The sequence below is a fragment of the Penicillium samsonianum genome (genome assembly GCF_028829775.1).
Source record: "Penicillium samsonianum strain IBT 33392 chromosome Unknown utg000005l_segment0_segment0, whole genome shotgun sequence".
In the NCBI taxonomy this organism is placed as follows: domain Eukaryota; kingdom Fungi; phylum Ascomycota; class Eurotiomycetes; order Eurotiales; family Aspergillaceae; genus Penicillium; species Penicillium samsonianum.
Window position 1 is genome coordinate 1,661,545 of NW_026643263.1, and position 21,488 is coordinate 1,683,032.

Below are 21,488 nucleotides of genomic sequence, written 5' to 3' on the forward strand. Positions count from 1 at the left end.
TTTAATAAACTGATATATTTGGACCACGGTTGTATTAGGGATGTTATATGTAAGCACGCTGTGTTGTGCTTTTTGAATGTCTTTTTTGATGTCTTCTTAGGTGTATACGATGGCGATAAAAAGCATAAACTGTGTAGAGGACTTTTCTATGTATAACCTTTGACTCTGGAGCTCTTTAAATAACAACTTCTATTTGGATGACATGGATTCTATTGCTATAGAAATAACAAGAATAAGACGGGATGTATAGTGGGAATATCAACATCCAAACAAACGAAAAAATAAGACACATGTAAAAAGGAAATGGCACAGACTTGATTCATAAGTCATTCTACTAACCAGTAACAGCGCTTCTTTGCTTTGCTAGCCAGCCCTTGGAATCTCCCTGTGCTGGCTCCATGTCGATATCGTGATACCGTCATGTTGTTGTTCTGCCACCGGCTCTGAAGGTGATACCAAGCCGAGCCCACAAGGTTGAGTTCTCGGGCCTGGCTGTCGATAATAGTCTGAAGCTCAAGCTAAAAATGTCATCAGCATACTGCTAAAACCCAACAGACTCAAGGTATGAAGCATAAACCGCTCCATGTTTGACTTACCTCTCGCTCCTTGGAAATACCATCGTCCAGGTTTTCTTCGTAGTTCTTCATACGCTCACGAAGTGATTTGACTAGCTCATTTTGCTGCTGGATGTACTGTAGAACCAAGCTAGTATTAGCAAACACAACCCAAATAAGGTGCAGCGAGGATCTTTTGTGGGAAAACTGACCTCCGCACGCTGAGCGAGTCGTTCAACGTTCTTCTCCAGAACTCCCGCACACTGTTTCAAGAGCTCGAAGCTCGATTTCTGGGGTACTTCGCCGCCCTCGGTATTGTGGGTTTCAAACTCGCCTAGGAGCATCTGCATCTCGTTCATCACTTCCTGATCTTCGGAGCTGATCTCGCTTTGCTTGTTGTCGAGCATCTTGCGCAGTTCCTCTCGTTCCGCACAGACTTCGCGCACCAGCGTCTGGCTGGCATCAACTTCGGCCTCCAGGTGATGGACGTTCTGTGTGAGGCTTTCCCAGTCATCCCGGATTTTTGTTAACTCAGCCGAGTTATGCGCTTCGAGTCCTTGGAGCATCTCAACCTGTTCCGCATTGACAAGGCCAACTTCAAGATTGTAAGTCACATGTTTTTCTTAGATGTGTAGAACCAGAGCAATAAAAGACTTACATTCAGCTTGTGTATCAGACAGGTCCCTTTTGGCTGTTTCCAAAGTGTCCTGGACCTCTGCAATCTTCTTGAGAGCTCCGGTATAGTTCTCGTATAGTTTCCAGTAGTCGTCACTGTGAAGCATATTAGATATTCTGTTCATTGAAACGAAATGTCGGGCAATCAAACCTTTGGGTGGAACCAGAGCGTGCCAGGTGCACGGATGCAGCAAAGTTTTCAGAGAAGCCTCCAGTATGAGAGGCTGGCTGCTAGTTGTCAGTATCAATATGAGCTTGTAGAGAACAGATGGTGCACATACAGCTGAAGGTGCTTTAACTGACTCCATTTCCCGCTTCAAGTCATCATTCTCAGATTTACTGTCAATAGTTAGCATCCAATAAGACCGCGAAGGTAAAATGTATACATACAGTTGAGACTCTTTCACACCGAGTGCCTCAAAGTCCTTGTGCAATGTCCCTTGCATCTTTGGCGTCTCAGAGCCAGGCGACGCGCTGCCCGGCAAGCCGTCCATTTCCCCGAGGCGTTCACGTAGTTCGCTGATCAAAGCATCATCTCTCTCGTGTTGTTCATTCGCACTTTCCAATCGCTCGGTCAGCGCATGGTTATTGAACTCAAGTTGTTTCTTCAAGTTCTGGATCTCATTGCATTCCTGCTCAACCTGTGGCAGAAGCTTGCGATATTCTTCCAGTTCCACATCGCGCTCCGAAGACCACCGCTGCTGCGAGTCTGACTCTTTGAGCTGTTGCTGGATATCTTTGATTTGGTTCTTGAGGGTCTGGTTCTCTTTCTCAAAGTCTTGGCTGGCTTGCAGCTTTTGGCGGTATTTCTCGGCCGCGTTTGCCTTGCGCGCGAGTTGATCCTTTTCGGTACGGAGCTCATCATAGTCATCCTGCAACTTCTGATAGCGCTGGTTCTTGACCCGCAAGGACTCGACTGTCATCCGAAGGCTGTCGATTTCGTCCTGGGTCGCGGTCAACTTCGCTTCTTGGGAGGCAATTAGATCGTCCTGTTGACGGGTCTTGCTTTCCAACGCCTTTGCATTGTGACCGATATCACCCTTTCCAGATTTCAGTGTAACCAGTCGGTCCTCGGTGGAGGCGAGACGGTTTTGCAGGGTGTCATTGTTCTCCTGGAGACGAGCCAGGCGATTGTGCAAGTCCTCCAATGCCTTTTCCAATTCCTTTTTCTCGTGTGTTAAACGGTCGTTCTCCGCGAGCACCTTTCCGACGCGTTCTTCGAACTGCAGTTCCAGGTCCACAGGGCGATCGTGCTTGGCTAGGTCTTCCCTGAGCTCGTCCGCAGCGTCCATCGGCTCGTATTGGCCATTGTGTGCCTCCTCAATAATATCCCTGAGCCCCTCTTGTGTCGAGGTGCTTAGTTCCTGGAGTGTTTGTACGTATGTCCCGGCGTTGGGGGAGCTGATGGCCGCGATCAGGAGAAGCTTCAGCAGCTTGTTCGATTCCTTGGTAGAAGCTTTTTCGGCAATAGATTCGAGATCAGGCGAGGGATCGAGACCGGAGGGTAAGATGTCATCGTTTTGGTGTCGAATGTAGTTGAGCAGTAGTTTGTGGATGTGCTTCAGGTTCTGCCACTTGGCCACCCAATGGTCGGAGGAGTTGCGCTCTGGGATTTCCTCAAGGAAATACTGAGGGTCAATATCCTGGAGAATCTCCCACAAAATAATCCCATCGGTCAATTCATCAGTGGCTCGGAGGGTTTTGCCCAAGGAGAAGCTGTTGATCCATTCCAACAGAACCTTGGTCACCGTGTGTTCCGACGCCATTTTGGTGACGCGTTTTAATCGAATGTCAAAGAAACCTGTAATTCCAGCAATTCCAGCATTTCCAAGACTCCAAAGCGAGGGATTACAACGCGAAATGCCTCGGTGGCTCTCGAGGGAGTTTCAGATCCACGCGCCTTCGGAGCCAGGACGGGAATCAACTAGCGGGGGGAAGAAGGATGATCGGCCCTATGTTGTCTATGCTCTTTGATTTGCTACGAAGTACTCCGTACTTACCTCAGTTCTTGAATTGTAAATCATATATTGTGGTAATGAATACATTGCATGTTTTTTTAAGTAGATCATAAGAAACCAGTAAACCTATATGCTTCCCCCCTGAAGCCCTTAGCTGAAGCATAAGGGCTCAACCATTTACTCCACATTGTATACATCCAAACGCCGAGGTATTAAATCATCCAAATCTTTCTGAGAGTGTAATTCTGATTGGTTCATCCCAACATGAGTTTTCCTCCGGACGTCATGATATGCTCAGAGCTGTGAGATTCACAACACCCGGGTATCTCATTCGAGAGAGCATATTAGACTGCAGCCGCATAGTCTCCGTACGCACTGACAACCTTATCTTCTTCGATATTTGGTTTGTATTGGGCATCCTGGGTGGAGAGAGTCTGGAGAGCGCTCACAGGAGCCTCGGCAGCGAAGCCACTAAAGCCATAGTTAGAAAGGTTTATAAGACAAAAAATGTCAGTTGAAACCGTACTTGATCAAATCTGCATAAGAAATGTATGTTAGCATCGACGTTGGCAAGGTAGAACGTATAACTTACGGTACTCATGCGTGATGACGCCACCCTAAAAGTGTCAGTTCAGAGTCATAACAGCTTCATGGCAACAAAGAAGCACTGCGTACTGATGCCACCAGGGAGATTTTGGCCTGGTTAACCACCGAGTCAGGCGTTCCCTTGGGGAAAGTAACGATGACGGACTTGAGCGATCCGGCCAGTGCCAGTGGTAGAACTAGCAGGGCAGCAAATGTAAGCTTCATATTGAATAATGCAATAATATCTCTTTCAAATTGTTGAATGTACGAAGTAAAGTAGGTAAGTTAGGTACGTTAGTCCAAGTCCAACAAGGAGAAGTTGAATGCGTCATTCCACGATCACATGACTATCTGACAATCCCTTTCTCTTTGCCGCTTCCACCTCACCTCAACACTTCACCTTAACACTTCACCACTTCACCACTTCGCTTCTCTCTTTTTTTTCTTTTTCTTGTCAACCTTGAACTTCATTGCTTCACCATCCCACAGCGCTGTTTTCTTGCATTTACCCAGTATTGGTAGTCTCTTTTGTTCATTTTCCACTCCCCGCATCTGCTTGGTTTTTTTTCGCGGGACGCGGCATTTCTTCCCTTCCATCACCATCTCTCGGCGATTATTTGACTGGAAGGTAGATACACAAGGGCACTGGAAGGTCACGGGCTGGGTTGGACTGAGAGCAAGCGTTTGAATACTATTGTTTTCTCAATTCTCGCAAAGATAGCTAGCAAGCATTTACAAGTTCCGACTATTTCTCCATCTTTGCGCTGATCCAAGAGAATTTGTTCCTTGGAACAAGGACAAGGATTAAGAAAAGAAGACAGTCTTGATAGTCACAGGGAAAAGGATAGGCAGAAGCTATCTCAAAGGAAGTGAAGAAGAAGGAGAAGAAGAAGAGAAGAAAGGAGCAATCAAACTCAGACACAAGACCAGAGAACAAAGAAAAAGAGCAAGAAAAAAAAACAAGACCACGTGCTGAACTTCGCCTTGATATTGGTTTCTGCTCTCGACATCTCTGATAAATCCAGATCCCGACTCATCCCACATCGCCATAATGTCCGGCCTCGTTTCCGACGAAATTGCGGAGGACTACAAGAGCTCCTTGGAGGATCTAACTACCAATGATGGAATCCAGATCCGCACTCTGACCGTCATCGCCAAAGAGAATACCGAACACGCAATGGCTATCTCCCGGGTCCTGGAGAACCACATTCGATCAGTAGGTGCTCCTGATTTTTTTTTCTGGCGTAGTACAGGATGAGTACTAACCACTATGTAGACACCACCCCTGCAGAAGCTTCCAGCCCTCTATGTAGCCGATTCCATCGTCAAGAACGTTGGAAGCCCCTACACCCTCTTCCTTGGCCGGAATATGTACCAGACATTCATGAATGTTTATACTCTGGTTGATGGAAATACCCGAAGGAAGCTGGATGAGATGCTCAATACATGGAAGCAGCCGGCCCCTGGCTCACTCGACACGCGCCCAGTCTTCCCTCCCGACATCACACGAAACATCGAGAGTGCTCTCATCAAAGCACGCACTGCGGCCTTGCAACAACAACAGGCCAGGGCCCAACCGGACATCCTCGGCCGTAGTCGTGGAAATGGGACTCCGACTGGGTGGACCAACAGCTCTACACCACCTCAGAACATGTCTCGGCCTTCACAAAACCACCAATATACCAATAATGGTCATTCCAATTCGGTAAGTCTACTTTCGTCTGTGTGTCACATTGAAAGCTAATTTGGATCTCACAGACACCTCCCCAGACTCATCGACAGGATATCGATTTGAGCTACCTCAATCGAGACGTGGATGCCCTGATCGCTTCTGCAAAGATTGACTTTGCTAACAGTCCTTTTAACCCCGTCTCTCAACAACGCTTGAAAGCGTTGGTGGATCTTCAAGCCATTCTACAGAAACAACAGCTCTCTCCAGATCAGTTGAAACTTGTCCGCGATCAGGTCTCTGCCCTTGCCGCCACAAGACCGCCGTCGGTTGCCCCTAATGCCGCTACGAATGGCCCGGTAGTGTCCGCTCCTCCACAAATCCCCACACCACCAGCGCAACCAGTCTCGCAGCCCCTTCAGCAACTATTAAACCATAACACTCTCGCCGAGCTGATCAAAGCTACCGCTTCGCGTCAACAATCTACCCCACCACCTCAAATCCCGGCAGCGCTGCCTCAGATGCCCCAGTATCCTCACCAAAGCGGCCCTCCACAGCCAGCGCCGGAGAACCCTCTTATTGCGGCCTTGAGGGCACGTGGACTTCTACCTGGTGGACCGACACCCTCATCTCTTACGCCTTCGACTTCGACACCGGTTTCTGGTAGATCTAATATGCCGTTCATCTTGCCCCATGGAATGCAACCTACCACCCCAGCTCCGTTACAAACTCCAACTCCCTCCAATGGATCATCTGGAGTCCCCATGAGCACCGCGTCTATGAAGATTCCTCGATTCGGACTTATTGTCTCTCTATATGATTCCCGACCGAACCGATGTGGAACTTGCGGCCGTCGCTTCTTGACCACGGATGAAGGGAAGGAAATGAAGGCCCGGCATCTGGACTGGCATTTCAAGACCAATCAGCGCATGACCGAGTCCTCCCGGCGGGCTCAGAATCGCAGCTGGTATGTTGACGAAAGGGTATGTTCATCTCGTCTATTTTTTCAACGTTCATTTCTAACTCCAATAGGACTGGATCAAATCTCGAGAGGCTGGCGACGAGAACGGTGCTGCGGATCCCCAAACCACCGCTGAAGGAGCTTCAGGCGTGGATGGCAATACCAAGCAAGAGCCGCCAAAGCCGTGGATTCGAGCTCCGAACGACGCCACTCTCCGTAACACCCCATGCCCTATCTGCCAGGAGAAGTTTGAATCGACCTGGTCTGAGGATGTCCAGGACTGGATCTGGCAAGACGCAACCAAGGTCGGAAGTCGTGTGTATCATGCTAGCTGCTATTCCGAAGTGACTAAGGGCCCTGCACCCACACGCCAGACACGGACCAGCACGCCCGACTCTGTTCTTGGCAAGCGGAAAGCTGAAGTGAGTTCCTTTGAGAGTGTTTTTCTGGATGTTCAGAAAGCTAACTATACATAGGGAACTGAATCTCCGAGTCAGAAGACGCGCATCAAGACCGAGATCTGACCTTTTTGTACCATACTTCAACGCGATTATTCTTGCATTGCATAGGGAATATCTCCCTGGCGTTAGTTAGCGAATTGAGTCCTTCTACTTCTACTTCACAATATCGTATAATGTTGCATCGTAGAATCATCCACCTACCCTGCCCCGCTCGGCCCATCCCCGCCTAATTTCCCCATAAAATAAATTCCCTCGACGTAAACTGTCTTTTCTTTAATCCGATCTTCAACTATTGTACCTTTCACTTGACTCTACTCATCAAGTTTACTATCATGGCGCCACACATTGTTCGATGGGGTATCATGGGTATGAGATCCTGTTATCATGAAATGAAAAAAAGAAAGAAAAACAGAAAAACAAAGCTAACTGACTGATAGCCACTGGCTGGATCGCTGAGAGTAAGATCTCACTTCTACGATACCTGGGCGTATAAGACAAAGAACCCATGAAATAACCTATCCCCCAATAGCATTCACAAATGACCTTCTTATCGACCCTAATGTCCGCGATGCCTCTGACGTAGCCCACCAAGTCGTGGCCGTCGCCTCGTCCTCGTCCAAGGACAAGGCTGAGCAATTCATCTCGGCTCGAGGAATCACAACCCCCTGCTCCGCATACGGTGACTACGAGACTCTCGTGGCCGACCCCAATGTCGATGTCATCTACGTCGCGACCCCGCACTCCCACCACTACCAGAACGTCAGACTCGCGCTGGAGGGAGGCAAGAATGTTCTCTGCGAGAAAGCCTTCACCGTCAACGCTGCTCAGACTAAGATCCTCATCGAGATTGCCCGCAAGAAGAATCTCTTCCTTATGGAAGCTGTCTGGACTCGTTACTTCCCCCTCAGCATTCAGATCCGCGAGCTTATCCAGAAGGGTGAGATCGGTGAGGTCCTCCGAGTCGTGGCTGATACAAGCTTCGGTGATGATGTTGAGACGAAATGGGGTACCACTCACCGCATGGTGAACCCCGATTTGGCCGGTGGTGCTCTCTTGGATTGTAGGTGTTCTGGGATTTTTGTTAATTGATTGTCCCCCAGAGGACAGAAAGAGAAAGAAAACCTTGACTGATTTGCTCTTCTAGTGGGTATCTACTCCCTGACCTGGGTATTTCAGACTCTATACCACACCCTGCCCCGAGACCAGAGGAAACCACCCACTGTCTCCTCGCAGATGACTCCTTATCACCTCACCGGTGCAGACGAGTCCACAACCATGCTCCTGAGCTTCCCCACGAGTACTCCATCCAATGGCCCGCACCCGCAACAATCGCACGGTGTAGCCATGACCAACATTCGTGTCTCTGCTGATCCGGATGAGAAGGGCTCGGCTGGTCCTCCCATCCGTATTCAGGGCACTAAAGGCGAGATCCAGGTGTATGGTCAGCCGTTCCGGCCAGAGAGCTACCGTATCATTCCCAAGAAGGGTGCTGGTGAGATTCGTGAGGTTCAGTGCCCGTTCCCTGGTAATGGTAAGGGTATGTATTGGGAGGCTGATGAGGTTGCTCGTTGTCTCCGCGATGGCAAGCTCGAGAGTGAGGGCTTGCCATTGGAAGAGAGTATCGTGATAATGGAGGTCATGGATGAGGTGCGAAAGCAGGGTGGTTTGACCTATCCTCAGAAGATTGAGTCGACTGAGTACCCTCTGCAACTTTAGGTGAGAGGTACTACCTTAGGTAGGTATATGGCAAGTGTAAATAATATTGGTATGAGGTGAATACACACCACATCTACCCATGTGTTGCCTTGTTAAACCCCGAATGGAAATAGACTAAAGACTACAAGATTTACCAAAAGATCCAATTGAATGCATACCGGTCTTGAGTGTATTCGGTACTCTCAGAGGTACGCACATACTACTATACATGGCGGTCAAGGGGATAAACCCACGTCTATATGTGGACGAAAACACCAGCCATGCTTCCGGTGTGCCCAATTAAGAAAAACAAAGGAAAAAAAGGTAAGCATCACGGAGCCTGGACTGGTAAATTGTCCCAAATTACCCCCCAAATTCCCGTTTTAGAATGCAATCAACCCAACAGAATCGCTTACTGGCGGAAGACTCCAAGAATGCTCTTCCAGACCTGGCCAGGCTCCTGGCTGGCATCAATGCCGCGCCAGATACCGGTCTTCTTGTAGTAGTCGACAACGGGGGTGGTCTGGGCGTGATAAGTAGCCAAACGCTTGGTGAGGGTCTCGGCATTGTCATCGGAACGCTGGATCAGCGGCTCTCCGGAGATGTCGTCCTTCATGTCGGCCTTGGGCGGGTTGAAGATCTTGTGGTACGAGCGGCCAGAGGCAGGGTGGACCAGGCGGCCGGTGATACGAGCCACCAGCAGGGAGTCGTCAATCTGCAGCTCAACGGCGTGCTGAAGCTTCTGCTCACGGGCGATGAGCATGTCATCGAGACGCTCGGCCTGCGCAACCGTCCGGGGGAAACCATCCAGAATGAAACTGTCCACCTCTCGTGTTAATTTCTGGCCGGACCTCGGAAGAAAATAAATTGGGGAGGGGAATGTAGATGTACGCACCCGTTCTTGCACTCTGCGTTGTTGTCTAGCTCGCTCTTGATCATGTTGATCATGATCTCGTCGCTGACGAGACCACCCTGGTCCATGATCTTCTTGGCTTCCTTTCCAAGATCGGTCTTCTTCGCGACCTGGGACCGCAGCATGTCTCCGGTGGCCTATTCAGGAAATATATCAGCGGGAAGAGCTTATGCTGTACCCAGGCAAACTTCTACTTACCAGGTGGCACGCGCAGAACTTTTCCTTAAGGTTCGGGGCTTGAGTACCCTTGCCTGATTGAAACTGTTAAAATCCATTGCCTTTTTCCCAATTATAGTTCAATTGCATACCTGCACCAGGAGGGCCCATCAGGATGATGCGCATCTGCTCGGCGGAGGACTTGGGCTTGCCGCCATTGGCGAGACGGCTCTCAAGCTCGGACACCTTGGCCTCCAGCTGGTAGATGGTGTTCTTCAGACCGGAGACGGCCTCTTCAGTGACGGGAGCCATTGTGAATTGTAAGAGGGGAGAGGTTTGAAGAAGAGAAAGACTGTCGACGGGGAAACGGAGAAATGGGGAAAGGGAAGATTCGCAAGGAACTTAGCGCCCGAGGTTCGGATCGGAGAGCACGGGCTTCACGGGCTTCACGGTCTTCATGGGCATAGTACATTTTGTAGAGGCGATGTATACAAGTTACATGATACAATTTAGGTTTAGTATCTATCTATATTCTATCTATATTCTATATTTTATGTTCTATATAATTATTTATTCATGTACATCCATCGATATTCCAAGCTTCCTTCTATTCACTGGGAAAAGTGCAAGGTGGCTGCTTACTAAGTTCTCCAGCCTCAAGATGGCGCAGCCATGTGGCGGAGAGCTCTCAAGAGCACCTGTGCATCATCGCTCTCCATCCACCGCATTCTCCTGTCTCGCGTTGATTTGCTGTTTCATTGGATTTTATTTGATCTACGAGCTTTAATCCTCCCTTATAGCTCTCGATTTCTTTTCACCTTTTCTCCCTTTCACGATGCCTGCCACCACGGCGGACACGCTATCCCTCGTCAACCGCTCCGTGACGGTTGCCCCGTTAGTCCTCCTCTCCGTCGCAGATCACTATGGGAGAACGGCAAAGGGTACCCGGAAACGTGTTGTAGGTGTGCTGCTGGGTGAGAACTCGGGCGATAATGTCCGGGTATCAAACAGTTTTGCTGGTGAGTGCAAGCTTCGGTGAATCAAACCCATACAACAGATGAGCTGACATCTGTGTGTCTATCTCTCTAGTCCCGTTCGAGGAGGATGAAAAAGACCCATCGGTGTGGTTCTTGGATCACAACTTCGTCGAATCGATGAGGGATATGTTCAAGAAAATCAATGCTCGCGAGAAGCTAGTCGGCTGGTACCACTCGGGTCCTAAGCTGCGCGCTTCGGATTTGGAGATCAATGAGCTCTTCAAGAAATACACGCCCAACCCCTTGCTGGTTATTGTCGATGTACAACCGAAGGAAGTCGGTGTGCCTACAGATGCTTACTTCGCTGTGGATGAAATTAAGGATGTGAGTTTGCATTGAATCCGAGGAAGCACCCATCAGGCCATCGGGGCTAACCAGGGCTATTTTTTTTTCCCACTTGCAGGATGGAACAACAACCTCCCGGACATTTGTGCACACCCCGTCGATAATCGAGGCAGAAGAAGCAGAGGAGATTGGCGTGGAGCACCTCCTCCGAGACATCAGGGACGTCGCAGTCGGCACACTTTCCACCCGTATCACGTCGCAGCTGCAGTCGCTGCAAGGATTGCATCTGCGGCTACGCGATATCGGCCAATACCTCCAGAAAGTTCTCGACAAGGAACTTCCCGTCAATCACGCCATTCTGGGCAACCTTCAGGATGTTTTCAACCTCCTTCCCAATCTGTCCACCCCACCGGCGACGCAGCGGACCAGCGGCCAGGAGCCGCAGATCGAGAACAGCGAGTTGGCGCGGGCCATGAGTGTCAAGACTAATGACCAATTGATGGCTATCTACATCAGCAGCTTGATCCGTGCTATCACGGCTTTCCACGACTTAATCGATAACAAGATCCAGAACCGACAGCAGCAAGAGGAGAGTGACACCAAGCGGGACCAGGAGGCCAATGGAACTAAGGGAGACAAGGATGCCAAGAAGGCCGGTTCGCCAAATGGCGAGCAGAAGGAAGAGCAGGATAGCTCCGACAAGAACAAGAAGAAGAACTAAGGAACTTTTCTTAATTTATTCACTTCCGGAAAGAATTCTCAATCCAACGAGTGAAGTATATGACATTTCAACCAGTTTTTTCTTGTATCTCGCTGTATATCGGATAGACAAGGTCAATATCCTATTAGCAGCCCAAGTCTGTCCATTTCGCACAGCGAACAAAGACCTTGGTTTTCTCTGTAATCTGTATATTTAAGTACATCTAAAGTAATAAGACTGCCATTGGCGTGTCTATCATGCAATCATCCCGCAATCTTGGGGGCTCCGGGACAAATCCCCATTCGTGGCCCTTCTCATGCGTTGTTCAACGATTTGATTGCCCGGACACGAGCAGGTGGTTCATGTGGAATGGACAAGGGTGCATAGAACTTGTTGTGATCTGCAGATACCTGGGATGGTTCTCATATGGTCGCTTCAGCAGCTGCCACTCTTTGCCCCAAGTGCATAATATTCATCATACATCAATTTGCGTTGACATGTCAAGAGCCAAGCAAATCAACCACCCCAACCAGCACACCAGCCTGCCAATTCCTCCTTGGAAACGGCGAATTTGCCATCCCGGTCAACGCCGAACAGCTCAGGGCACCGTGCATGCAGAATACAGGCTAGGATATGTTTGCAGGTAGGAGGCGACACCCGAGCGGTACCACGAGCTAACGTTCCGCCAAATGAGTAGGCCTGGTTCTGTTCGTTTGTCGGATGATTCGCCGGAAGTTGGGAGTCTCGGTATGCAGACAGGGTAAATGTAGGACAGCTGCAATTCCAGGCACGCAACCGAACCTCGTAGCCCTTTTCTTGGGAAAGGGTTAATGAACCCGGGAGTGAAGGCGGTACCGAGGCAGATATAACAATGAAAATATCCTCTTGGGCTGTCTCTGGGGATGTGGGACATCGATCTGAGCGCACAATTGGACGTACTAATTTGCGGTCGAGGATATCAAGAGCTGGGAGGAAGTCATTTGGGAATAGACAGTGCAATGTTAACATCAGTGGTTTTAGGGTCTTTGAATGTCCACCAGCTGGCTGTCCTGCCAATTCTGTGATCAAACGATCGATGAAAATGTGAGGAGAATTAGAATCCATTTAGTGGGAGATGTGGAAGATGTGGAAAGAGGAAAAATTAAAAAAAAAAAATGAAATGAAACTGAAAACAACTCCGAGATATATCAACTTCTCAACTTCTACTTCTTCTTCCCCTTCCCCTTCCCCTTCCCATTTCCATATTCCTTCGCTTTGCCTGTAACCTTTCTAAACAGTTTGTTATATGTCTTCTCTTTTCCATCTTCCTCCTCTTCTGCCCTCTCTCCCTTCTTCCTCTTGAGTCGATTGTAGTGCATTCCTTGAACTTCAAGATCCAAAAGTCTTGACCCTTTCCCCGCATCTGCAGTCAAAGTTATCTCAAGTCGTCCTCGTTGCTTGGTCCAGTCGACTATATCCCCATTGGAACCAGTGCCAATATCAGAACCAATAGCAGATCCAATGGCAGATCCAATGGCAGAAGTCTTCGCTTTGACTGTTCCGCTCTTCTTCTCCCATTCATTCGCCCATTTCTCGAATTCCTTGCGTCTCGCATCTGCCGAGCGAGCTATATAGCTATCGACAACCTTGGGAATCATCACATCCAGGAACTTCCCCAATGCCTTGAGATCATTCCCCAAGATTGGGACAGAGCCCTCAGGCACCGAGGGTAATCCTGGTCCAGAATCAAAATCCGCAAACACACCCCCGTCGTCCCACCCTGGACCGGAGTCGATTTCCATGGCATCGTGGTCTGCGGTTCTCTCTGTGGCTGTCTGTACTTTGTCATTCGTGGGTAACCGGCGGTATGCAAAGAGATAACCGGTAGCGAGATGGACCGGGTTGCCTCCCGGCCCTTCGGGGTCCCAGTCCAAGGTTTGCGTGTCATTCGCTTTGGTCCATTCGTCTCCTTTACCTTTGACACCGATACTGTAATGACCTCGTGTTACATCCTGGCCATGATGCAAGACCACCGAGCTCAATTTATACTGGATGACTTTTCGTTCGTTGCCCCAGCGTTCATCGATGAACCGTGTCTCGATATTCAACTTATCGCTCAGATATACTTCAGTGTCGATCTTCTGGCCCTCCTGGTTGGTGCGGTTGAGTTGGACCAAGAGAATCTCAGGAAAACTTCCAATTTGTTCTCTGAATGTCTTGTTGCCTCCACAATGCGCACACACAACGAAATCGTCTTTATGGTCAAAGTGATGTTCGATTATATCGCTCAAAGTAGGTTTCTCGGGGAGTTCATCGCCCTCCTCCCCAGAGAAGTGGATCATCATGAACCGTTGGGGGCTTCTCATGTATTTTGGTTGACAAGGGTTTTCCCCAGCGCATCTTGTCACCGTGATGATGTCGACCTGGAAGATATCTTCCAAGTCTCCTTGCCTGGTGTCTATAGTCAAACTTCTGTGTGAGGGGATATGGAGAGAATAACATACATCATAGGCTTGGTGCTATCTTTGATCGCGTTGTAAAGCACTTCAAAGTACTCTGCCGGGTCTTGTTCCGAGTCTACCCCGGCTGGTTTCCAACCATACAAGAGCGAGTGTGTTAGGGATTTAAAGGTAGGCATCCAACTTTCAGTTTCACCTGCCCAGTAACCTTCAAAGATCTCAGCAAGTTGACAAACTTGACATTCGCTGGGACCTTCTTCAGATGAACCCAGTTTGCAAACGTGACCCTTAGGGGCATGGTGCTCCTTGTACCAGGTGAGCCAATTGTAGAAAATTGGCATATGTAGAATCATTTGGAAGACGGCATTTCGATAGCAGTCAACTCCGCCATTTGGAAAGCCCACGGTGGTTTTATTGGGCAAGTCTGGATGCCAATATTTGGGGATGCCAGTCTATATCTCTCTTGTTAGAGTGTTCATATTGAAGAGGTGGCTACACTTACTCTCCATGTCATTTTCTCTTCTGGTGACTTCTCTCTTGGCTCTGTTGTGTCTTTCACTTCCATCTCTGCCTGTTTGACTTCTTCTTCGACTGCCTCTTCCTCTTCGACTTCCTCTTCAACTTCCTCTTCTTCTTCAACTGCCTCCTCCTCTTTCTCCGGGACTTCCTCCGGGACTTTTTTACCTTTGGTCATGATAGAATACGAAGTGAATAGATGTGGCATGAAGCTATTGCTCACTTGAGGGGTTCGCAGTTTAATTTATCTTGTATTGCAACCGATTTTCATTGTTTCCATCTCCCCAAAAGATATATGGCTTCGAGTCGAATTCATTGAATTCACGATGAAACCAACGAATCAACGATATGAAGACAGTGATCAAAGAAAGTCAAGAAATCCATCAAGTCAATCCCAGAGGCACTCATTAAGATTTCATTGAAATTTCATTTTGCTTATTTCGTTCTTTCACGGATTTCCAGCCGTTCCACAATTTTACATCTGATTCGAAGTCGACTTATATCCAAACAAAGAAACTTCCTTTGAGAAGGAATATCTCAATTTCTGTAAATAGAACCTGTTAAACCTGTTCACTCACATATTCAAAGAGAAAACGAAGTGAAAATGAAACCTATGACTCGGGCATCCCTGAGGTCAACATCCCGGGGACAATCTCAGTCAAATTTCAGTCAGATTTCAGTCAAATTCCAGGGCCTAGTGGGACTCTAAATGGGTTGGAATCAGCCAATTTCCTTTAAACCGTGTTCCCCCGGTTTTTCGCATTGTAAGAATGTTCGAGACCAGTCTGTCAAGATAATCTTAACTCTACTACGGAGTAAGTTGTAGAAGTAGAAATGAACCAGTTCCACCTAAAGTGTCTACGTGTAGAGTGTCTAGAACTTGACCTCCACAAGACAGCTGTTTCAGATGTGGAGCCAAATGAAATAGGAATCTGAAGGCTGATGATTGGCTGGAAAATATCCAGAGATCCGGCCGAAAGCCATACCCGTACTCCTTATCCTTCTATGTCGGGATTTGTCGTCTCTGTTACGGAGTACTCCGTCCTCCGTACTTTGTGCATGTTAGTATATATATGTATATATTTGGGATACATCCACTCCCGGAACAGATATGACCCCGATGATCCATAGCACTATTGTATAGGTATTGACAGCAGGGTTCCTCGCATCTACCGAAGATCCACCGTTGCGCGCACTGCCCCAAATCCAAACGGTCGAGCGCCACTTCAGCTGAAGCAGATGATCTCAATGATCTAAGTGGAACCCAAATTCTCCGTTCACGGTGCATATGTGGCTAGTGGTAGGTACATACATAGTGAAGGTAGAACGAACCTATAAGACCCAAGAGAAACCCCCTAAAATCAATCCCGGAAATGATAGAAATGATAGAAATGACGGCAAAAATCATGAGCTTCGAATCAAAGGCCACCAAAAAAACCGGGTCTAACGGGTGCATGTGGGATATTTAGGGCGATCGCGACAATAAATAGAAAAGAGAAACACTCCGCGCAGCGCCACCAGCTCTTCGCTACCACTTAAGTCATAGTTATGATGATCCGACGTTTGCCCCTCCTTGAAACTCCACACCGTTATTTCTTTGGCTGAGCTGTCCAGGTCTTCTTCCCCCCTCAGCTGTACATACGGTGTGGTGAGAGGACATCCTGCGCGTATCATCACACCTGTGGCTGCTTCATCTTTCGTCTCAGGTCTCGAGGCATGACCTGCAGTCTCACTTAACTCTTTATATTCCCAATTCTACCTGTCATCCCTTCGGACATGACCCGGGCATTGGTCTACGGATTGCCCCCGTTACTCCAAGCGGATCATAAGTTCGATGAAGCCGTAGCTGCCGAACGGGTCATGTCTGTGCTGGCTTCGAACGAAGCCAAGGGAGGCAACGATCGCCTCGCGAACGTTGTGCATGATCCACTTACACGTTCGACTTTCTTTGGCTTTTTTTTTTTTTTTTTCCCCCTTTGCCTTTTTGTTGCCTGACGGGTTGGAAAGTTGATAGACGAGATTCGAGGCCCGGAGGTAACAGGAAGAGGGATAGCTTGCTGATCCTCGGTGCATTGACTGAACGGACGTTTCAGGAAAACTGATCGTCGGAGATACAGCGGAGAAGTATTGAAAGGGGACATATAAGGGATATCCATACTCCGTACCTCGGGAGGGATTAATGTAAATACTATAATTATAAGAGAAGAGAATAATAGAATAATATAAGGATCCAAGGATCCAACCTGGGAAGGCCAGGAACTCGTGTTCGGCCCAAGCATATATGCCCGGTTTCTGGGTCTAACGGGCATGACGTGCCCTAGGTACCTAAGAATTGCATTGTACGGGAAATTGGTCTGGAAATTGTGGAAATGAGGAAATTGACAGGGCTATTAATCAACGGAAATTGAATATGACCCACCAGTCCCTTAATCTTGGAAATGCGTGAACGCGTGCCCCGTCGTTCACAAGTTCTGAGACCCTACCCTGAACAAATTACTTCTAATCTTAAATCTACTTTGTATATATTGAATGTAGAGAATAGGACTCTGGACCCGATCCAATTTCAGGACCGATTCATATAAAAAAAAAAAAAAGAAAGAAAAAAGTAAGAGAAAGATGTTACAGCTTTCTTTAAAGACAACCCTTTATATTATCTCTTTTATATAATGTATATAGAAAATGAAGAAAACACACACCCGAGAGTCAGGAACCCGGAAAAGCCCCACAGAAGAGAAGAGCAAGGGGAGAAACCTTGGAAAGTGAAGAGAAAAATCCCCGACTGGTTCCAAGGATTTGACATATCCTAGTAAATGTCCGTGAACATACGGAGTATAGGTATAAAATGATTTCAACCTTGGTAAGTTCCATAAAAGCCGTTAAACGATCTGGAACTTTGAGTTGGCTCTGGACCGGAAAAGACCGTTCTCATTTAACTAAAGGGTGATGCGGGTCCCCGGTTTTTATTTTATTATTACTTTTATTATTTTATTTATTTACCTTTTTTAACAGATTTTTTAATTTTATATAATTTATTATATAATTTAATTTCTCATTTATCATTTATCATTTTTGAGTTTTGAATATAAATTAAAATCAAAAATATACCCAATTAGGATGAATTAGTAGAATTAGTAGAATTAGTAGCCACTGGGAGAGTTAAACATAATTTATTTATACTATATGGTTATGGTACTAAGGGCCAAGTACACCGTTTGAATTCCAAGGTTGCCCCTCTTCCTTTTCTAGGTTAGTATGAAACTCTGCAGGTCATATCAAACATTTTACGGTATACATATATACTTTTTTGTAGCTCAAAAGTCCATAGTCTAGAGATTCTTCAAATTCGACTATATTTATATACATTTATATACATTTCCATTTCTAAGGTATATATATACACTTAAACTCTGAAGACCTACAGACTGAAAAAAAGAGTTAACAGACCTAACCCGAAGATCACCAAAGTAGAACAGGGGAACTGACCGCATCTTTAATTAAAACCAGTGGATATTGAAGTATTTTTTACTCTGTAACAGCCGTTACCCTTAATAGTCCACCCCCCAACGGTCTAAGACTCTTCTTTTTTTCTCCTCTCTTCTCTTCAAGATAGGTTTAGATCAGCTGTCACTTCTGGAGTCGTTTCACCTTGGATGCTTCATATCGTCCTTTTCCTTCTTCTCCCTTTTAATGAATTCTACAATCCTTGACTCTTCCTTAGCAACATTCCACCATACTTCCATACTTCCTTCCCCTCATTTCTGTTCTCTGATATCCCGGAGATTTTCAAATCCAATTCATTTCCAAACTTTGAAGATTCGTTAGTTCGGGTTTGATCGTTCTGTCGTCATATTTGGGACAAGACTTGGGATCACGAGCACCTTCCGTCTTTTTCCCTTTTTCCCCCCTTCCCCCTCCAGTCGGGGATCTTCCTGCTGCTTTGTTTTCTATTCTATTCACCGGTGCTCATCCGCGCATATGATTGCGTTACAAAATCGGCCTATATTGCCTCCTGTCAAAGTGGATATCTCACTGCTACTCAAGCCCCAAGATGAGGAAGAAGCCGCCCCGGGCAGGAACACCGGGTACCCGCCCAGAACGATAGGGCCGCCACTGGGCTTGGGTCCCATGATGACGATGCCGGGCCCGGCTACCATGGCCATGCCACCCTTGACCAAGACCGGCCCGTCGGGTGCTGCCAAGCGCCTGCAGCCCTCACATACCTCCGAATCTCCAGCAAAGAAGCAGTCCAAGTGGTCGCCAGATGAGGACGCCTTGATCATCGAACTGCGTGGCAGTGGGATGAAGTGGGAGGATATCAGCAAACGACTCCCCGGCCGGAGTGCCATCAGTTGCCGTCTTCATTATCAGAACTACCTGGAACGCCGAAGTGAATGGGATGAAGATAAGAAGAACAAACTAGCCCGTTTATATGAGAGGTAGGTTTTGGGGAAGAGATGGCTTCTCAAAAAAAAAGAAAACAAATCCACTAATCTCGCAACTCATCTGGTAGATTCAAAGCCGAAATGTGGTCCAAGGTAGCGGAGGAAATGGCTATCCCATGGCGTGCAGCAGAGGCCATGCACTGGCAGCTGGGAGAGCAGGAGATGGCTCGACGCGCGGGCGTAGTGCCATTCTCTCTCTCAAGTGCGGCCATCGATCCCCCAACCACCAGAACACGCCGCGCCAGCACCTCACTATCCCGGCCGAGAAAGGGATCTTCCTCACGCGCAATCCCAGGTCATCTGCCAGGCCTTCCACCTCAACTTCCCTCCCTCGAAGAGCTCACTGCAGGCGTTCCTGCATACGCACCCGCTCCACCTCCCCCGAGAGAGTTCTATGGGATGGGACGACCGCCAGAGATGGGGATTCCCCCGCCAGGTCTCATGGGCCCTCACCCTGGTATGCCCCCTCGGACCATGCCTTAGGATGAGATGACGATGAAGATGACGCCTACACGTCTTTCCTTGAGTTTTCCCCTCTTGCTTTTTTTTTTTCCTTGTTTCTTTTGTGATTTTCTGTTACGAATTGCATAGCGCCGGTTGGAGGTATATCGTGATTTGTGGGGATAGTGAATCGTATAGATGATTTCTACCCCTCGGTGTTTGTTCTTTTCCTTTTCCAGAAATTCTGGCGGGGCCAGCAAGTGCGAATTGATGTGTTTTCCCCATGACTCCGAGGCTGGCTCTCGGAGCGCATACCACATTTTCAAACGTCAGCCGTTTTGGGGGTTGCGATCGCCCACCAGTTATCTTTCTCGTACCCGGATTCTAGCACACGACCGCCAGCATTGCCGATGTCGCGCTCCAGCTCGCCTTCTGCGTATAGGTGGTAGTAGCGATGGAAAGTCTGGGGTTGATCACCCTTACGAACCCAGGGAACCATTCGATCTTGCTCGTCACCCTTGTCCCAACCTCTACGGCTGTTCTTTTGCTCGAGGGCCCAGGCATAGATCAGGATCTTCCCGCCCTCCTGCGTCTCTGAACCATGCTTCACAGTTCGCATGATCTCGGCAACAGCTTGGACTCGCCGAGCCGGAGTGGAAAGATGGTGCACCACCGCGATTGAAATCGCAAAGTCAAAGCTTGCATCCCGGTGTGGGAGCTCAAGAATATCGGCCACCACGGTCGAATGCGGCTGGTGCTGCAGGGCAATCCGAGCCAGGTTCTCAGATCTGCCACCGGATTAGCCCAGACCAAGCTAAAGGGATACATTAGACAAGCGGGATGATATCCCAAGGAAATAAAGCAGTCTATAGAAAATCCAAAAATCCAAAAATTCAATACTTCATATCAAAACATACCTATCTGAAGCGATGATAAAAACATCTCGATTGACCATCAAGTTTTTGCCATTACCACATCCTACATCTATACCCACTGCACCTGGTGCCAGGCTTGTGAGGAATCGCTCGACTATAGGCCATGGCTGAAAATGTGGTTAGAACGGAGTTTTGCGGGAGCCAGTCGCTTAAAACACACCTTGTAGCGGGTGGCGGAGAAATGCTGAGCAATCTCTTGGTACACTTCATGGACATTTTGCTGTTCATAGGCTTCGCCTGTCTGTTGGGACGCCATGATGCTCTCGTCGTGAATAATGTGGGAGCTCTTGAAGAGTTGAAAAGTCAAGCGAAGATGGATATCACGTGGCTCGCGATTTGTAACGGGCATAATATCTACATCATATTCGCGATGTTGAATTTTATAGATGTAGATATTCAGAAAGCATAAAGTATAAAGTATCAAGCTTGAATTATGTCAAGTTTAACTGTACTGTCTATTTTTAATTGGAAATTGATCAAGTGCTGTAGAGTCATATAGAAAGGGTTATCAGTCGTGAAGTATAAACGCTGCTCCTATGATAATACAAGCTACTATGGCATAGTATATGATATACTGCACAATGCGCTGGAGTATAGCCAGGATTATGATAGGCCTGGTTTCAATAATAGGGCTATACTTGAATTGTTCTATGACAATAATTAGATGTGTATTCATAACACGGCCCACGTAGTAAATTGGAATTTCACAGGATTCCACGGCGGTACTAATCAAACACATATATTTATATGTATTTATATATGTCTTTATTGTAGATATTGTAAATAGGTAACCTTAATCAACCATAATAAGCTATGACTCTTTTTTATATCAATTTTTTTTTACAGAATGTTGACTTACTTCGACATCCTACTTTGACATCCCGTTCAGGCAATTGTTTATCTACATAACCTGCACCAAAACAGGGGTTTCCTTTAGTTTCACCTTGTCCTCCGTAAAGCTCATATATCATTTGCCAATTCCATTCTCAACTGCGTGTAGCATCAAGCGGTGCCTGTTCCTGGCGGAGACCGCTTACTAATAATCGCTTCTTCGAGATCGGGCGATA

At 47.6% G+C, this 21,488-nt stretch overlaps 10 protein-coding genes across 10 annotated transcripts; 4 read left to right on the top strand and 6 right to left on the bottom strand.

Annotated features, from left to right (window-relative positions):
- Positions 1-326: 326 nt before the first annotated feature.
- N7471_009548 (putative microtubule binding protein HOOK3) lies at positions 327-2,995 on the bottom strand (the record flags this gene model as incomplete). The annotated part of the gene is made up of 7 exons (XM_057282267.1): positions 327-518; positions 597-692; positions 767-1,149; positions 1,213-1,325; positions 1,381-1,457; positions 1,511-1,568; positions 1,620-2,995. The coding sequence occupies 7 exons, from the start codon at positions 2,993-2,995 to the stop codon at positions 327-329; spliced, it is 2,295 nt and encodes a 764-aa protein (XP_057133150.1).
- A 536-nt stretch (positions 2,996-3,531) lies between these two features.
- On the bottom strand, positions 3,532-3,997 carry N7471_009549 (uncharacterized protein; the record flags this gene model as incomplete). The annotated part of the gene is made up of 4 exons (XM_057282268.1): positions 3,532-3,658; positions 3,714-3,723; positions 3,780-3,804; positions 3,863-3,997. 4 exons carry the CDS (start codon positions 3,995-3,997, stop codon positions 3,532-3,534), a joined length of 297 nt encoding a protein of 98 aa, XP_057133151.1.
- Positions 3,998-4,174: 177 nt separating this feature from the next.
- Positions 4,175-7,014, top strand: N7471_009550 (putative mRNA cleavage factor complex component Pcf11). The gene is made up of 5 exons (XM_057282269.1): positions 4,175-4,988; positions 5,049-5,477; positions 5,531-6,424; positions 6,474-6,824; positions 6,879-7,014. Exons 1-5 carry the CDS (start codon positions 4,824-4,826, stop codon positions 6,924-6,926), a joined length of 1,887 nt encoding a protein of 628 aa, XP_057133152.1. The 5' UTR covers positions 4,175-4,823; the 3' UTR covers positions 6,927-7,014.
- Positions 7,015-7,127: 113 nt separating this feature from the next.
- On the top strand, positions 7,128-8,713 carry N7471_009551 (Gfo/Idh/MocA family protein). Its single transcript, XM_057282270.1, has 4 exons — positions 7,128-7,229; positions 7,301-7,321; positions 7,393-7,923; positions 8,008-8,713. The coding sequence occupies exons 1-4, from the start codon at positions 7,196-7,198 to the stop codon at positions 8,577-8,579; spliced, it is 1,158 nt and encodes a 385-aa protein (XP_057133153.1). The 5' UTR covers positions 7,128-7,195; the 3' UTR covers positions 8,580-8,713.
- A 257-nt stretch (positions 8,714-8,970) lies between these two features.
- On the bottom strand, positions 8,971-9,939 carry adk1 (adenylate kinase ADK1; the record flags this gene model as incomplete). The annotated part of the gene is made up of 4 exons (XM_057282271.1): positions 8,971-9,376; positions 9,454-9,608; positions 9,670-9,722; positions 9,780-9,939. 4 exons carry the CDS (start codon positions 9,937-9,939, stop codon positions 8,971-8,973), a joined length of 774 nt encoding a protein of 257 aa, XP_057133154.1.
- A 523-nt stretch (positions 9,940-10,462) lies between these two features.
- rpn8 (proteasome regulatory particle lid subunit RPN8) lies at positions 10,463-11,670 on the top strand (the record flags this gene model as incomplete). Its single annotated transcript, XM_057282272.1, has 3 exons — positions 10,463-10,646; positions 10,717-10,988; positions 11,068-11,670. The coding sequence occupies 3 exons, from the start codon at positions 10,463-10,465 to the stop codon at positions 11,668-11,670; spliced, it is 1,059 nt and encodes a 352-aa protein (XP_057133155.1).
- Positions 11,671-12,165: 495 nt separating this feature from the next.
- Positions 12,166-12,753, bottom strand: N7471_009554 (uncharacterized protein; the record flags this gene model as incomplete). The annotated part of the gene is made up of 1 exon (XM_057282273.1): positions 12,166-12,753. One exon carries the CDS (start codon positions 12,751-12,753, stop codon positions 12,166-12,168), a length of 588 nt encoding a protein of 195 aa, XP_057133156.1.
- Positions 12,754-12,851: 98 nt separating this feature from the next.
- On the bottom strand, positions 12,852-14,781 carry N7471_009555 (ubiquitin carboxyl-terminal hydrolase; the record flags this gene model as incomplete). The annotated part of the gene is made up of 3 exons (XM_057282274.1): positions 12,852-14,100; positions 14,133-14,539; positions 14,590-14,781. 3 exons carry the CDS (start codon positions 14,779-14,781, stop codon positions 12,852-12,854), a joined length of 1,848 nt encoding a protein of 615 aa, XP_057133157.1.
- Positions 14,782-18,578: 3,797 nt separating this feature from the next.
- Positions 18,579-19,528, top strand: N7471_009556 (MYB DNA-binding domain protein; the record flags this gene model as incomplete). Its single annotated transcript, XM_057282275.1, has 2 exons — positions 18,579-19,039; positions 19,114-19,528. 2 exons carry the CDS (start codon positions 18,579-18,581, stop codon positions 19,526-19,528), a joined length of 876 nt encoding a protein of 291 aa, XP_057133158.1.
- Positions 19,529-19,808: 280 nt separating this feature from the next.
- N7471_009557 (tRNA (carboxymethyluridine(34)-5-O)-methyltransferase) lies at positions 19,809-20,677 on the bottom strand (the record flags this gene model as incomplete). The annotated part of the gene is made up of 3 exons (XM_057282276.1): positions 19,809-20,274; positions 20,404-20,528; positions 20,582-20,677. 3 exons carry the CDS (start codon positions 20,675-20,677, stop codon positions 19,809-19,811), a joined length of 687 nt encoding a protein of 228 aa, XP_057133159.1.
- Positions 20,678-21,488: the final 811 nt, after the last annotated feature.